General features: G+C 49.9%; 3 protein-coding genes across 6 annotated transcripts; 2 read left to right on the top strand and 1 right to left on the bottom strand.

Annotated features, from left to right (window-relative positions):
* The first annotated feature begins 224 nt into the window (after positions 1 to 224).
* pgrmc2 (progesterone receptor membrane component 2) lies at positions 225 to 3,832 on the top strand. Its single transcript, XM_052086161.1, has 3 exons — positions 225 to 617; positions 2,419 to 2,574; positions 2,695 to 3,832. The coding sequence occupies exons 1-3, from the start codon at positions 263 to 265 to the stop codon at positions 2,790 to 2,792; spliced, it is 609 nt and encodes a 202-aa protein (XP_051942121.1). The 5' UTR covers positions 225 to 262; the 3' UTR covers positions 2,793 to 3,832.
* A 734-nt stretch (positions 3,833 to 4,566) lies between these two features.
* Positions 4,567 to 7,488, bottom strand: vps29 (VPS29 retromer complex component). 2 transcript variants are annotated; one of them, XM_052086160.1, is made up of 4 exons: positions 7,362 to 7,488; positions 5,452 to 5,643; positions 4,953 to 5,188; positions 4,567 to 4,881 (listed from the first exon to the last, which is right to left on the bottom strand). In XM_052086160.1, the coding sequence occupies exons 1-4, from the start codon at positions 7,362 to 7,364 to the stop codon at positions 4,764 to 4,766; spliced, it is 549 nt and encodes a 182-aa protein (XP_051942120.1). In that variant the 5' UTR covers positions 7,365 to 7,488; the 3' UTR covers positions 4,567 to 4,763. The 2 variants fall into 2 exon arrangements, with proteins under 2 accessions (XP_051942120.1, XP_051942119.1); XM_052086159.1 differs by lacking the exon at positions 7,362 to 7,488 and adding an exon at positions 6,381 to 6,872.
* A 149-nt stretch (positions 7,489 to 7,637) lies between these two features.
* On the top strand, positions 7,638 to 13,403 carry eif5 (eukaryotic translation initiation factor 5). Of its 3 annotated transcripts, XM_052086154.1 has the most exons (13): positions 7,764 to 7,778; positions 7,915 to 8,016; positions 8,350 to 8,625; positions 9,806 to 10,094; positions 10,178 to 10,259; positions 10,375 to 10,547; positions 10,654 to 10,765; positions 10,837 to 10,967; positions 11,046 to 11,207; positions 11,819 to 11,980; positions 12,139 to 12,303; positions 12,384 to 12,524; positions 12,919 to 13,403. In XM_052086154.1, exons 4-13 carry the CDS (start codon positions 10,023 to 10,025, stop codon positions 13,015 to 13,017), a joined length of 1,299 nt encoding a protein of 432 aa, XP_051942114.1. In that variant the 5' UTR covers positions 7,764 to 7,778; positions 7,915 to 8,016; positions 8,350 to 8,625; positions 9,806 to 10,022; the 3' UTR covers positions 13,018 to 13,403. The 3 variants fall into 3 exon arrangements, with proteins under 3 accessions (XP_051942112.1, XP_051942114.1, XP_051942113.1); XM_052086152.1 differs by lacking the exon at positions 7,915 to 8,016 and having other exon boundaries at positions 7,638 to 7,778; XM_052086153.1 differs by lacking the exon at positions 7,764 to 7,778 and having other exon boundaries at positions 7,785 to 8,016.
* The last annotated feature ends 445 nt before the right edge of the window (positions 13,404 to 13,848 follow it).

Genomic DNA, 13,848 nt, shown 5'->3' with positions numbered 1-13,848 from the left:
TGTGATCGATGTGACGGGCAACACTGCATTTTCCGGGTACGTCAGAAAAACAAAAATTAGTCATTTATTAACACAATAGCTTATCAGTATATTCTCTCTTGATTTGAAGTTTCGTGTGATTTTTCTCGCGATCTCGGGGTTCTCAAATCCCACGTTGAAGCCACGTAATGGGAATCCCAGTCTCGCCAAGACGTCGCACTTTTTTTCCGACAACCACGAACGCATCACTGGGCCAGGGGAGGGTACACGCTAATCGTGCAGTATGGCGGACGATGGAGACAGCTCGGCCGCTCCGCTCGACACAAGCGGCGGTCGGGACACGGCGGAGGAGTCCGGCGGCGGCGAGGGGCTCGGTCTCGGCGGGATGCCTCTGAACATCGTCGTGTTGCTGGCAGTGCTGGCGGCGTGCGTGGCGCTCTACCGCCGCTGGGCCAGGCGGCTCGGCGCAGACGGCGCGGCCCGGGGCGACGAGGCCTCGGCGCTACCCAAAATGAGGCGGGGAGACTTGACGCTAGAGCAGCTGCGCGAGTACGACGGGCTGCGGAACCCCCGCATTCTCATGGCCGTCAACATGAAGGTGTTCGACGTGACCAGCGGCAAAAAATTCTACGGGAAAGGTACGCGGAAGCGTTACCGCTTCACACATCTCTCGCGCTCCCGTGTCTTGAAGCAGACACTCGGACGTAAAGTCGCTTTGTGAATCGAGGGCTCGCGTCGCTCTTTTTCTTGGCGGGGGGGCTTTTGTCTCGTATTGAGTGGCGGATAGCGTGATGCTAATCAGCTAGAGACGTTAACGTTCTCATTGGTCTAACCTCGTTAAAATGTGTGTTTGATCAAATACGGCATGTGACGGTTTACGTGGCAAGAACAAGGTGCGATGGAGCTCCGTGGTTCGCGGTCTAAACTCAAAGTGGTTTGAGGGAAGCGGGAGGCTTCGGTCTCGTTTTCGACGGGTATAGCACGGTGCTAACAGTTTTGCACGACCACTTGGCTACTTTGTTGACGTTCGCTCCCTCTTGTCCGAACTCGTTCCAATGTGCGTCTAGTAATACGAGATGTGACCGTTTACGTGGCAACAATTAAGCGTAAAGTCACTTGGTGAATCGCGGGCTATCATCAATTCGTTTCGTTTGGCGTAGGGAGGGGGGCGCTTTGGTCTGTGATAATTGGCGCCGGTTTCGTTCGCAGAAGCTCCCGCGGGGAGACTTGTGAACATGCCGCCGCAACAAAGCACGTAAATGTTGCCGCGTTCGACGTTTTCGCTGTGTTTGGGCTTGGAATGTCAACGTTAGCGCGTTAGCTTGTTGACGCGCACAAGCTGTGACGCGTCGGCAGTTGTCTTCCTGCTGCTTTCAAAACACGCTCGCAACTTGGCTTTGGAAGCATTGCACCTGGCTCGAGTCACTACTACCGCCCTGAAACACGAACACTTGCCTCGAATCCCTACTTTGAAACACCAATTTTACTTTGAAAGTTCGGTGCGAGTTGAAGCTTCTTGAACACGCGATGTACATTCTTCGCTCGCCAATTTAAATAGTATTATTATTGAAATCATTGCTAATCCCCGGGATGGCATGTGCCTTATTTCCGTGTGCAGAAAGTGTTTTATAACAAAATATATATTTGATTAGACGTGTGAGATTAACCCAGTATCTCTTTTGAATGAGAGCGTGCCGACGGAAAATATGTCAGCAAATGTTTATCTTCACACTTGGGGCACATCTAATCTGTATGCTGATAGCGAGACACACACACACACACACACACGCGCGCGCCCTTTACTGAGCGTAAATTGTGCCACGAGTCGACACTGCCGCCTGTGTACAATCTCTAGCAAGACGGTAGAGAAAGCGAAAATCGGGTTAAGTCTGACCCCAAAATGTGTGACCTTTGAAATGGCCGAACAGCGTCACGCCCTCTCCCATCCTAAACAGTCCATAGAGCTCACGGTGTAACCAAACTTGATATAACAAGCAGCGTCCAACCAATATAGTTTTTCTTCAAATTGAATCGGCATAGAGATGCCGATTCCAATATGCGTGAGAGAAAAATACCTATAGTGTAAGACATCATGAATAAAATCAACTTTTACGTAAAAACGTATTTACAATATAAAAACAAGATTTGACCGTTTTACAATTTTGTTTCACTTCACAAAAGCCACGCGGCGCATGCCATTCGTGAAGTTACGAAGACATTAGTCCCCGTCGCGTGTTTGTTGCTCATAGTTGAATATGCCGATAATATTTTGACGGAGCTGCTTGATTTATGGTGCGCGGATTTGACATCCAGGTCAATTCGGACTGCTTCCTGAGAGTAAAATGGCCACAGGAGGGCGCCCTTGAGCGTTGGCTACGACGCGATGTCATGCTTAGTGCTGAGAAGCGGATCGGTGACGCGTGCTTTGTGCCTCCTCAGAGGGTCCGTACGGGATCTTCGCGGGTCGCGACGCCTCCCGGGGCCTGGCCACCTTCTGCCTGGAGAAGGGCGCCCTGAGGGACGAGTACGACGACCTGTCCGACCTCACCGCCGTCCAGATGGAAAGCGTCCGGGAGTGGGAGATGCAGTTCATGGGTAAGCGTCTTTTTCTTGCTGTCATATGCACGCGGCGGTCAGTTTTTGGAGTGGCTCCGGCGGAGATGTTCCCTGCCCCCCTCTCCGTCCAACCGACGGTGTTTTCCCCCCCCGTTCCAGAGAAGTACGACTACGTGGGGCGGTTGCTGAAGCCCGGCGACGAGCCGTCCGAGTACACGGACGAGGAGGACATCAAGGAGCACCCCAAACACGACTGACTGCTTCCTTGCTCCCTCACTTCCTCATTTCCTTCCTTGCCTCCCTCCTTCCTTCCTTCCTTCCACTTTTCGACCCCTGACCGATCACCGCCATCTTGGGCCATCCGCTCTCTTCCTTTTCACCTCTTCTTCTGGACGGGCTTCAGGAAAACTTCTTTTGACTGTCTCGCTCACATTCGTACGCGTTTGTGACGGCCTGCCAATCGAGCCATCTGTCAATCAATTATGTCACCCCCCCTAGGGCACAAGTGTGGCTGTACCAAAGGTGTGAGATAGGGCGGCGCTCTCTCTCTCCTCTTGCTGATGATGTCTGTCTAGTATTGCAGGGAGAGCCAGTGAGTTGGGGGTGGGGGTGTGGGGGGGGGGGGTCGTATGGTGGGATTGGAATCTGGGAAGGAGGAGTTGGAGGCGCTGAAAGGATACTTGATTGGCATCCCAAATCAATCAGTTTACAAGCCGGCTCCAAGTCTGTAGGCCCCCGCACCCCCAAAACACCTGTCGTGGTCCCCTTTCAAAAAACGGAATGGTCCAAGTATTAGTCGTGCCTTATTTGCTTTGTTGTCCCTTGTGGAGAAGCCCCCCCCCCCAAAAAAAATAAACGATAAAAAGGCACATGCTGATTAGTCCAGTTTACCGACTTGTAAATAGCTAACGCTTAGGACTCCAGTCAGTCAGTGTTACTGCCATGTTGACGTAGTCCACATTTTCTTTTTCTTTCTTTCTTTCTTTCAACACAATCACCCCAACCCCACAGTTGCTGCCCCCAGCCCAACCCCCCCACCCTTTCCACTTTGAGTGTGTGTGTGTTAGACTGGGGGAATGTTGCAGACAGTGTACATACTAAACAATATCCACGGTTTTCTTCAAGCATGACACAACCGCGAGTTTGGCCCCTTTGCCACCGTGTTACGTATTTAATGTCAGTTGAGTGCGCGTGTGGAAGTTTGTGTGTGTGTGTGTGTGGGGGTGGGGGCGGGTGTTTGCGCGCCGGGCAGGAAGGGATTTGTTCATGCAAAATAAATTGTTTGGTTAATAATTGATTCTTTGTCTCTGAATCTATGAAAATGTTGAGTGTAAATCGCTACAACCACAGAGCAGGAAGCAGTGGCGTTCAGTCAGGGCCAGCAAGGCCTTCTCTGCTGGCCTAAACATTCTCAGAAAAGTAAATTTAATAAATTGCGGTGCATGATCAATGTCACTCGGTGACGGTATTGATTGTGAATTCGGTCATACCGATAAAATGGCAGTAAGGGGCAGGACGTCAGTCTGCTTACATGCCCGTTCTGCCACGACTGATTTCCAAAAGGCCTACTTTCCCGTTTTCCCTCTCCATTGACTTCGTTTGACTTGATTTCACAGTGATTGGCTTATATTTACTTGCACTTTTCAAAGTGCCTGTTGTTCAAAACCCGGAAGGGCCTCTTTTGAGGTGTGAAGGACACATTTTAAACGTGAGGAGGTACTATAACTAACTTAACCACCACTAGATGGCAGTATCAACAGGCTCGCTCAACATGGGGAATTTCCACTGGAGCAACTCGTGCTAAAATCGTGTTCCAGGGTGTGGTTGTTTTTTTATTTGGGGGGGGGGGGGGGGCTCAAGGTTGCTTTTGACATTTTATTTGCTGTTAATTATCAAAACTACAATTCCATATACCGTGCTATTCAGAAATAATGCTTTACAATCAAATTGAAGCACCTCCACGTTACCATAAACACTACTTGGAAAAATGAAACTTGGGTGTTGATTTTATGAGTGAAGACAAAACAATAGTAGAGTGAAGTTATTTATTTTGTCCGACGTGGAAAAATAAGAAATGGAGAAGGATGCCAAATTAGCACGCGAAAGAAATGTTTGTATTCAGTACAATGACTAAACTCCGAACACAAGCTGGGGGGTATGAACAATATATTAGAGGGCTGACACTGCCCCCTAGCGGAAAGGAATGGAACACCACCTGGTCCTGCTTCTTAAGACTTTTTGTACTCGATTCTTTCCACCTTGACGTCATCTCCGATCAGCTGGTAGACATACGTCACCACCGTGGACGCCTGGATGTCCATAAGCACGAATGACGGGATTATATTGCTACAAAAAGAGGCGACAACAAAAAACATGATCACGTTTCCCCCAAACATGCAAGACAAACCTCCTGGTACCTTTCTAGCGCGCTGTAGGCTCCGGTGGCGGATCCGGGATTGATGTAGAACTTGTTCTCGTTCTCAAAGGCCTCAAACTTGTGCGTGTGTCCCGAGATGAGGATGTCCACATCCAGCTGCCTCTGCAGCAGCGCCAGGCTGGCCATGTCCCCCCACGGGATCACCTGGTGGCCGTGGATCAGGCCGATCTTGAACTGGCCCACCGTCACCACCTTCTGCTCCGGGTAGTTCAGGTTCTGAAAGAAAGGCGCAAAACCTGCTCGGAAGGTCCTCCCGCATCTGGGAAAGTTAGGCTTGACTGTCTTCCAAGAAGGTCGGGTGTGGTTTGGTGTGGGTGTGGAATGGCAGAGTGAAAGGAGCTTCAGATACCACCCCGATAATTTGCGAGCGCAACCGAGTCGGTAGCGTTCACGCAGCGCCGTGCTCGGAACAGCCAGTGTCAGCGATTTGCCTTTGGAAGCGTGAGGGGCAGCCCACCTTGCTACGACGCTGTACCCACCTCGTCAAAGTCCCCACGCACGATGTGGACGTCCCCGGCGAGTGTCTTCAGGTAGTCATAGCTCTCCTTGGTGCACAGGTTCCCCGTGCAGAGGATGTGTTGGATCTTTCCAGGCACCAGAAGCTTCTTGAACTTGGCTGGCAGGGTGTTGCACCGATGCGGAATGTGCAGGTCGCCGAGCACCAGGACCAACTGTGCGAAAAGGAGATGGCTCAGATGGCGTTTAGGGGTGGGGGGGGGGGGGGAACACAAGTGGGCTCGGAAGGCTGCCCTGAGGGACACCGAGGTAGAAGCACTCCGCTTCGCTTCTTTTGAGTGAACGCAAAGCCGAGTGAATTGACTGTCTGAACTACAACTGTGTGGATGTTTATTCCATTGTTTTGTTACACGTGTCTTTGATAGACAGTTGAGCGTCAGAGAGCCAATAAGCGACCAAACGGTCTTCACACAAGAACGCAAAAGGCCCACCCTAGAGTTCAGGGCTCCACTCCGATGCGGTCTCAAGAAGCGGCAGTAAAGGACATCTGACAACCTGAAGTGCGCAGTTGCTCAAATAGTGGCCTTTACTTGAGAGGAGACCCGGAGCTGGACAGGTCAACCTCCGGTTCCAGGAATTTGTATTTCTTTGTACCCGGCTTAGGCTCCCAAAAGCATTGCCAGACACTGCCCAAAGGTTCCTTTGCAGCAACATCTTTTAACGCTGAAATTATTGACGATAATACCGCACTGCATTGAAAAACAAAACAAAAAGCGTAGGTCCCTGTACTACTGTCAACGTTGTCAACGGCAAAGTAAAGCTGTGAGGGCGATCATGTTTGAGTGATGCCTTGAAAAAAGGTGATTTTAGGTCTGTTGAGTATTGCGGACCTCCAGAGTTTGCCGTTAGCAAGCCAGGCGACAACAAGCGGCATCCACCACGGGGCACTTACCCGGTGACCAGCCTGGTTGATTGGAGACACGCAAGCGGGATGGAAGAAGGCAATATGTGCGTGGATAGAATGACATAAGGAAGGAGTCATTAACAACGACAAAACAAAAAAAAACACACACAAAAAGGTTTGAAAGGGGTTGGACCGAGAGAGAAAAAGTTGTGTTTAAGGGAAAAAAAGGGGTGGGGGGGTAACTGAAATTAGAAATCAAACGTGAATGGACAGATTAATACAAAGCGAAATAAATGAACTTGAAAACGTGATGTGATTCTTTCGGCTGTTAATAGTTAGTGATCGTTGTAGCGGTTGGCAAACAAGTGCAACAAACCATTCGAATCAAATAATCATAAGGGGGAAATGTCAAATCAATCAGACCATTTGATTATGTACACGCCATACAGTGCCGTACATTTTTAATTCCTATTATTTCTACTGCCTGCTCAATCCTATTCATATGAATAAAAATAAAAAATGAATAACTTTCAATCGACCCGAATGAACGAATGGTCAGGCCTCACTTATACGAATTGAACATGCTCAAGCAAAATGAGCCGCGCATACACTAAGGAAGCGGTGACGTGACGTCACTCTGTAGTCTCGTCTGTTAGCTTGTTAGCACGGCGAGTTAACCACTTCACCGACTGGGGGGGGAAGAAGTCGCGTTAGCGTCAATGTTGCGCCGCGCACACGATCCGTTGATTGAAATCCCAGCACAGAGAAAGGCACGGTGGCTCAATTTCACACCTAAAAGTGCGTTTCTGTCTGAAAAGTCTCTGCCACCAAAGTGCAGAAACTGTCATGTGACCACCGAGCTTGAAGCTTCACGAAGAAAAAAAGAGTCACATCATTTCGCACCGCCGAAACCACAATGTCGCCCGCACGCCTGCCACCAAACAACGGGCAGGGAATGACGCTTTATAATCGCAGCGTAAGTCGGCGAAAGGGTTTCTTTTCTGCACGATTACTGTACTTCCCACTTACCATCTTCAATTCCACTGTTGTGCTAGTCGATTGAAGCAGGGCGTGCGTGCGTACGTAACAGCATACGTGAGACGTCACTCGTGCAGTCAGCCAATGAGATAGGACAACCTCAATCAAGTTAAACAATTCTGCGTGGTTTGATTGGCATTGTGAAGTTTCAAAATAAAATCAACGACAGGTTCAAAATTGGATCCTTGATATGAAGATTAATTCAATTCTCTTAAAATGTTCTTACGGAACGCGATTGAGATATATATATAATGTTTCCGAGTGCTTCGGCATTTCTTGCCTGAGGCTAATTTGCGCAGAATCGTCAAAACCGGAAGTAAAATAATATGCTGCGTATGTAAATTTGACGCCTAGTCAGTTAAAGCGTGGTGTGGAGCGAGCAGCGCTAGTCCCCAGAACATTCGAGAGGTATGGTGGCGCTGTTTGTTCATCGAGTACACTTTAGCTAATTTCTCACGACACAAATTCTACGGCGCGGATTGACCAGTCAGTGATGTTTAGCTAACAGACGATTGGGTTAAAACCTTTGTTTTTTTTTACTCAGAATATCGCTGTTTAAGCGACGTGACTGCGCTGATCTTAAATAGACGTCATTGCTCTTCGCCCTCTGTAGCATCGGGGCTGAGACTATTTCCTGTCGAGAAAGGTGCGGATTATTTCCTGCCACACGTTGGTCGATTTTACTTCAAATTCAGTATTTAGGAAAATATAATGATTAGGTGATTTTCTTTTGGTCATTCGTTGGAAATGACTTGTGATGCACTGTAGAAAATCCGGTCGATTGTGACGCTGAAACACATGCGACACTTGCGTAAGAGTCATTCTTCCATATGCAGTTGACGGCATAAACCCCCCAGCCTATCAGAACCGGCCCAATGCCGTCGAATTTCGGCCATATTTTAACACTAATGTATTAATTTTTTTACATTTATTAAATACAGTCGAAAATAACGCCTCTCTCCTCCCGTCGTCTTCAAAGGTCTCGACTACGCAGGACGTTTTTGGATACAGCGGCCCGCGCCGTCTTGTCAAGGCTTTTGCTCCCCCCCCCCTTTCGTCGGCTTTATCCCCCCCTCGAGCAGCGTTTAAAAAAAGTGAGAGAGGCCCCCCTCCTCCTTCCTCATCATCCTCCTCGTCACACAGCACCCGAGAAGCCTGCTGCAATCCATACAAGACCAGCGGCAGTCATCGACATCGTTCACTGCGCCTCTTGGGACGATCAGCGTCGTGTTTATGTCTTTATTTTGCGAAAACGGTAAGTCGCCAATGGCGCCTTGACTGTTCGTGAGGAAACGGTCTTGAGGGGGGAATGAACATGGCTACGGGCGCTATTTGTTTAGTGGGCGCTATCAAAATGGCGCCTCCCATTCAGTCGTGTGCTTTGGCTGCGTGACGCACTCTGCGCCAAGCTAGCCAGGCTTGGCTAATGTGCTAAAGCTAACCTGCCGGCCTCCGGAAATAGCTTCTGGGATCTCAACCAGCGCCTGATATAATGGCGTCCGGGTGAAAATAGACGCGAGGCAGTTGAAAAGGTTTAGGGGTTTAGTCGCTAGTTTGGCATTAGTTAAAGGCCTTCGTGTTGATGAGTTCCCGAACGAGAGCTGGCCTTGCGTTGAATAATTCCACTGCCAGCCCTTAACCCGTCCGCACTTTTGCCCTTGCACAATGACGGGCCTTTACCAACATATTTAGCTCCCCTCCCCAAAGCGACTGCGGCTAAATCGCACCTTTGTTCTTTTCTTCTGGCCTAATCTGCCTGCGTGTCCTGTGCTGGGTCATGCTATGTGTGCGTGTGTGTGTCAAGTGTTCACTTCAGGTCAGCAGATTCTTTTCGTGTTGCCTGTATGAGAAGAAACGCTTCACAGCAGCAGTGTCAAACCTTTTTCATTTTTTTTTATTTCAAAACTGCTGGATCGTAGTATCTGGCCGGTAATAAGATCTCCAAAATGTTCCCATTGTTTCGGGGATCACCAATTACAAATTTAGAAAATATGAACTATAAACGTAAGCCAACTTTTCAGCCATATTGGCAATTGGCGTTTCCGTTGATATATTTGTAACCTATAGATCAAAGAGGACTCAAATATGCTCATGTTATACCACTATTAGTCGCATTCTTAAAGTTTTGACATTGCCAAATTTCAATAGCGCAGCAGTTGGACAACCTTAACCGACTCATCACAAGTTTCAGTGTTGAGGTGCTACGAACCCGCTCTTGTAAATGCCTCTCCATCAAAATACTCAAATCGTGATCGGCAGCGCATGAAAAAGCATCAAACTCTTTTCAAAGCGAAGCTAGCGACTTACCGTTTGCCATGTTCAGCATCGTGAAATCTTCATGCTTAAAAATGGTTGCACCTTGATTTGCCACTCATTGAAAGAAAGTCTTTTCCTGACTGGCGTTTTTTTTTTCTTTTGCCCGTTTTGTCTTCCAGAGCTGTTGCGCAGCCGTTGGAACCTGTGTGGTGGAAACTTAGCCTTCAAGCGGGGAGCTTGCGGCCACAGCGGCACGGCGTTTTTCATGTCAGAGACCGAGCGCGCTTGCAGTCGTTTATGTCATCCCCTCTTTTCCAGACAGAAGATCCCGGAAAGTCCCCAATCGCGATCCTCTTATTTCACTGCTAGTAGCGCCGCACGCGTCCTCCAGCCAACATGTCTGTCAATGTCAACCGCAGCGTGTCGGATCAGTTCTACCGCTATAAGATGCCCCGTCTGATCGCCAAGGTGACGAGACCGACCGCCGATGCCGCGGCCCCCCCCCCCTTTCCCTCCCTCGCTGACATTTTGTCTTTGTGGCTTTTCTTCAGGTGGAAGGAAAAGGGAATGGAATCAAGACGGTCATCGTCAACATGGTCGATGTTGCAAAGGCGCTGAACAGGCCTCCAACATGTACGTGGCTTGAACGGCTTCCCGATTGAAGGAGAGAAAATGGATGGCGAGAGGAAAAAAGCCCGCAAGTGAACCAAACCTCACAACACGTTTGCCTTTTTTGTCTCCTGGGCAGACCCGACCAAGTTTTTTGGCTGTGAACTGGGCGCCCAAACCCAGTTCGATACCAAAAATGACCGTTACATCGTCAACGGCTCGCACGAGGCCAACAAGCTGCAGGACATGCTGGACGGCTTCATCAGAAAGTTTGTGCTGTGCGCCGAGTGCGACAACCCGGAAACCGACCTGGTAAACCGTCGGCCTGGCGCCCTGCGACCGCCGCTCCCCCCCAAAAAACCCAACTTGTATTTCTCCCCCCCCCCCCCCCCCCCCCCCCCCCCCCCCCCCCCTGCAGAACGTGAATCCCAAGAAGCAAACCATCGGCACGTCCTGCAAGGCGTGCGGCTACCGCGGCATGCTGGACACCAGGCACAAACTCTGCACCTTCATCCTGAAAAACCCGCCAGGTGAGACCATCCTTCTGGCAATCCGCGCCGCCGAACGCGTTTGAACCCCAACGCCGCTTCTCCTGCGCCAGAGGCCAGCGACACGGGATCCACCACCGCCAAGAAGGAGAAGGAGAAGAAGAACCGCAAGAAGGACAAAGAGAACGGCTCCGGAAGCGGAGAGGCCGGAAACCAGGAGAACTTTGACGCCCCCGACGCCGTGGTGCGTTCGCCGTCCTCCTCGGGTGGGCGGGGGGGGGGGCGCTTTTGCGTCTGTCGCTCACGTCTGCGCGCGTTTCAGGATGGAGACGACGACGACGAGGACTGGGGGGAGGAGACCACCAAGGAGGCCCAGAGGAGGCGAATGGAGGAGATCAGCGACCACGCCAAGAACTTGACGCTCAGCGAGGATCTGGAGAAACCTCTGGAGGAGAGAGTCAACCTCTTCTACAACTTTGTCAAAGTCAGTCTTATCCTCGTCACCACCCCAACCCCCCCCCCCCTTTTTTTTTGTATTCCACAAGGGCGCCGCTTTTGTGGATTCTGACAATTTTAAGTTAAATGCTCACCAAATGAGTCGATTTGCTCATTGATACTGGTTATTGATTAATTGTTGCACCCCAGCCAGCCACAAGTCATGTTGCTAAATGTGGACACGCCAAGAGTCGTGGTTAGTGTACGTGTGTTCATTGGGCTTTTTTTTAACCTCTTGGACACTTGAAATTTATTGTAAAAAAAAAAATTACAATACAAATATTGAAGTACTACACGGGGCACATTTTTACATTTAAAAAAAAAAGTAAATACTTGATGACTTAATAAAATTGGGATGAGTCGCCGCAGCTGGATGGGTGGAAGTTGGAGAGGCAATAAAACAGGCCAAAATACAGTTGGGGGGTGGGGGGGGGGGGGGCGGTGAGCCTTCATCTTGCCTTCAGCACACCACTGCTATCTGAATCGGGCGTAGAAAGTCTCAGCCCAGAACACTTTTTAGTCCAAGCTGGTTTCTGTTGAAGAGCTTCTTGGGAGGGGGGGATGCCATCTAATGCCTGTCATTGTCGCCGTCGCGCTTAGCAAAGGAAGGAGAGCGGCGCGGTGGACGCGGCCGACAAGGAGATCCTGGCCGAGGCCGAGCGTCTGGACGTGAAGGCCATGGGCCCGCTCATCCTCAGCGAGCTGCTCTTTGACGAGAACATCCGCGAGCAGCTCAAGAAGTACAAGCGACACTTCCTGCGGGTGCGTCCAAAGCCCCCCCCCCCCTCGGATTGAGCCGTGCCGCGACACGAGTGTTTCGAAATGAGATTAGTCTGAAATGTTCTAAGCAGGAACAACGGTGAACTTGAGCAAGCTTCATGATGAATTTGGGCTTAGGTTTTGTTTGTTTTTTTTTGTAGTTCTGCCACAACAACAAGAAGGCCCAGAAGTACCTGCTGGGAGGCTTTGAGTGCGTGGTGAAGTTGCACCAAGTGCAGCTGCTGCAGAAAGTTCCCATCATCCTCAAAGACTTGTACGACGCCGACCTCCTGGAGGAGGACGTCATCTTCGCCTGGGCCGAGAAGGTGACGGCGCCGGCGCCGGCTTCCCTCCATCGCCGCGCCGAGCTCACCTTGTGGATTTTGTTCGTCTGGCTTGCCTGCAGGTGTCCAAGAAGTACGTCTCCAAGGAGCTGGCCAAAGAGATCCACGGCAAGGCGGAGCCCTTCATCAAGTGGCTGAAGGAGGCCGAGGAGGAGAGCGAGGGCAGCGACCAGGACGAAGATGAGGATGACGAGAACGTCGAGGTAATGCCGTCGCCGTGCGCTCGCTCGCTCGCGTTGGGGCCCATTCATGCGCTGCCCCCGACGACGACCAAAGTCCAACAAGATCCGGTGGGCCCGGTTAGGTGCCTTTTCCTCCCCCACCCAACTACGTTGCTCTCTAAAGACGCTCTGATTAAATTCTTTGTGTATTGAAAGTTCATTTTATGTTGTGTTCAGTCAACGGTTCAATGGCGAATCAAATGACACTTTGCAAACGGTCACATTTGAGTCAATGCTCGAGATAAAAATGCGAGTTTCATTCGTTTCGAATGCATTTGCAAAATCTTTGCGACGAAGCGCTTAGAAAAGCAAACCTTAAATGTATTTTCACGTGGTATCAAGTTTTGTAAGCTTTGCCCCGCCCTCTGCCCAACAGGTGGTTTATTCCCCTTCGGCCCGCGAGCTTAAAGTGGAGACGGTGAAAGTGGAAAAGCCGGAGAAGGAAGATGAAGATATTGACATCGACGCTATCTGAGATGCTCAGAGAATAATCTTAATGAAAATGATTTTTTTTCTTTTGTTTTGTGGCTTTGACTCACGATTTTGAAATGGCTGAACTCATGAAATCCTGCCACCCTGTCAACAACACCCTACTCACCTCCCCCCCCCACAACCCCACCCTGCTTTGAGGCATGTTCACGTAGCCTAGCGCCCTAAGCTAACCGGCTGCACAGCCACTCTTGTGTCACGCCGACGCGCGTCCGAGCCTTGAAATATGACGCGAGTTGCTGCAGCACTCGTTTTCAGAGCGGATTTGAATCGGGACTGTTTTTCAGGGGTCATTGCGGTGCACTTTTTTTTTTTTTTGGTCCCTCGTATTTTTCCAGTCAATAAAGAAAATGAATGTTTTGCTATCCACAACTACTGCGCTCACTGCCTGCTTACTCGTTGCCCAGGAGGAAGCCGCACACTAGGAAGTGAAATATTATACATGATGGAAATACTGGATGACGCATTTACCGACTGAAAAGTGGAGACAAAAAATTTTGAGTTCGTTTACTTCTGATTAATTTTTTATATCTTAATTTTCAGGGAAATATCTTATTCTCTTGACAAAGACGTCTGTGGCCACCAATGGGGGTGTGCACGAGCTCGCTGGTTGCATGCTCGTACGCCCCCTTCAGTGTGGAGGGCGGGCTCCTGTGTGCCCCCCCTCACCCTTTCTCTGCAGTTTAAATCGATCAGCAAAAGTAAATGTAACAAAAATTAAACCCACAAGCCTGACTGCAAAGTTTGGAACGCTTGGGAGATGACACTTCCTAATAGCCGTGCTGTAGTTTTACCAGTAGATGGTGCTGTTGCTCTG

Source organism: Hippocampus zosterae, chromosome 14, assembly GCF_025434085.1.
Source record: "Hippocampus zosterae strain Florida chromosome 14, ASM2543408v3, whole genome shotgun sequence".
Lineage (NCBI taxonomy): Eukaryota > Metazoa > Chordata > Actinopteri > Syngnathiformes > Syngnathidae > Hippocampus > Hippocampus zosterae.
The sequence above is the reverse complement of the archived record's forward strand: the minus strand, read 5'-3'. Positions and strand labels throughout refer to the sequence as shown.

Bases quoted from the DNA above. Each gene is read 5' to 3' on its own strand.
- pgrmc2 (XM_052086161.1), top strand. From the start codon at position 263: ATGGCGGACGATGGAGACAGCTCGGCCGCTCCGCTCGACACAAGCGGC. The intron at 618-2,418 runs GTACGCGGAAGC...GTGCCTCCTCAG, and splicing joins CAAAAAATTCTACGGGAAAG to AGGGTCCGTACGGGATCTTC. The intron at 2,575-2,694 runs GTAAGCGTCTTT...CCCCCGTTCCAG, and splicing joins GTGGGAGATGCAGTTCATGG to AGAAGTACGACTACGTGGGG.
- vps29 (XM_052086159.1), bottom strand. From the start codon at position 6,470: ATGACTCCTTCCTTATGTCATTCTATCCACGCACATATTGCCTTCTTC. The intron at 5,644-6,380 runs GTAAGTGCCCCG...CTTTTCGCACAG, and splicing joins TCAACCAGGCTGGTCACCGG to TTGGTCCTGGTGCTCGGCGA. The intron at 5,189-5,451 runs GTGGGTACAGCG...CCTTTCTTTCAG, and splicing joins TGCGTGGGGACTTTGACGAG to AACCTGAACTACCCGGAGCA.
- eif5 (XM_052086152.1), top strand. From the start codon at position 10,023: ATGTCTGTCAATGTCAACCGCAGCGTGTCGGATCAGTTCTACCGCTAT. The intron at 12,304-12,383 runs GTGACGGCGCCG...GCTTGCCTGCAG, and splicing joins TCTTCGCCTGGGCCGAGAAG to GTGTCCAAGAAGTACGTCTC. The intron at 12,525-12,918 runs GTAATGCCGTCG...TCTGCCCAACAG, and splicing joins AGGATGACGAGAACGTCGAG to GTGGTTTATTCCCCTTCGGC.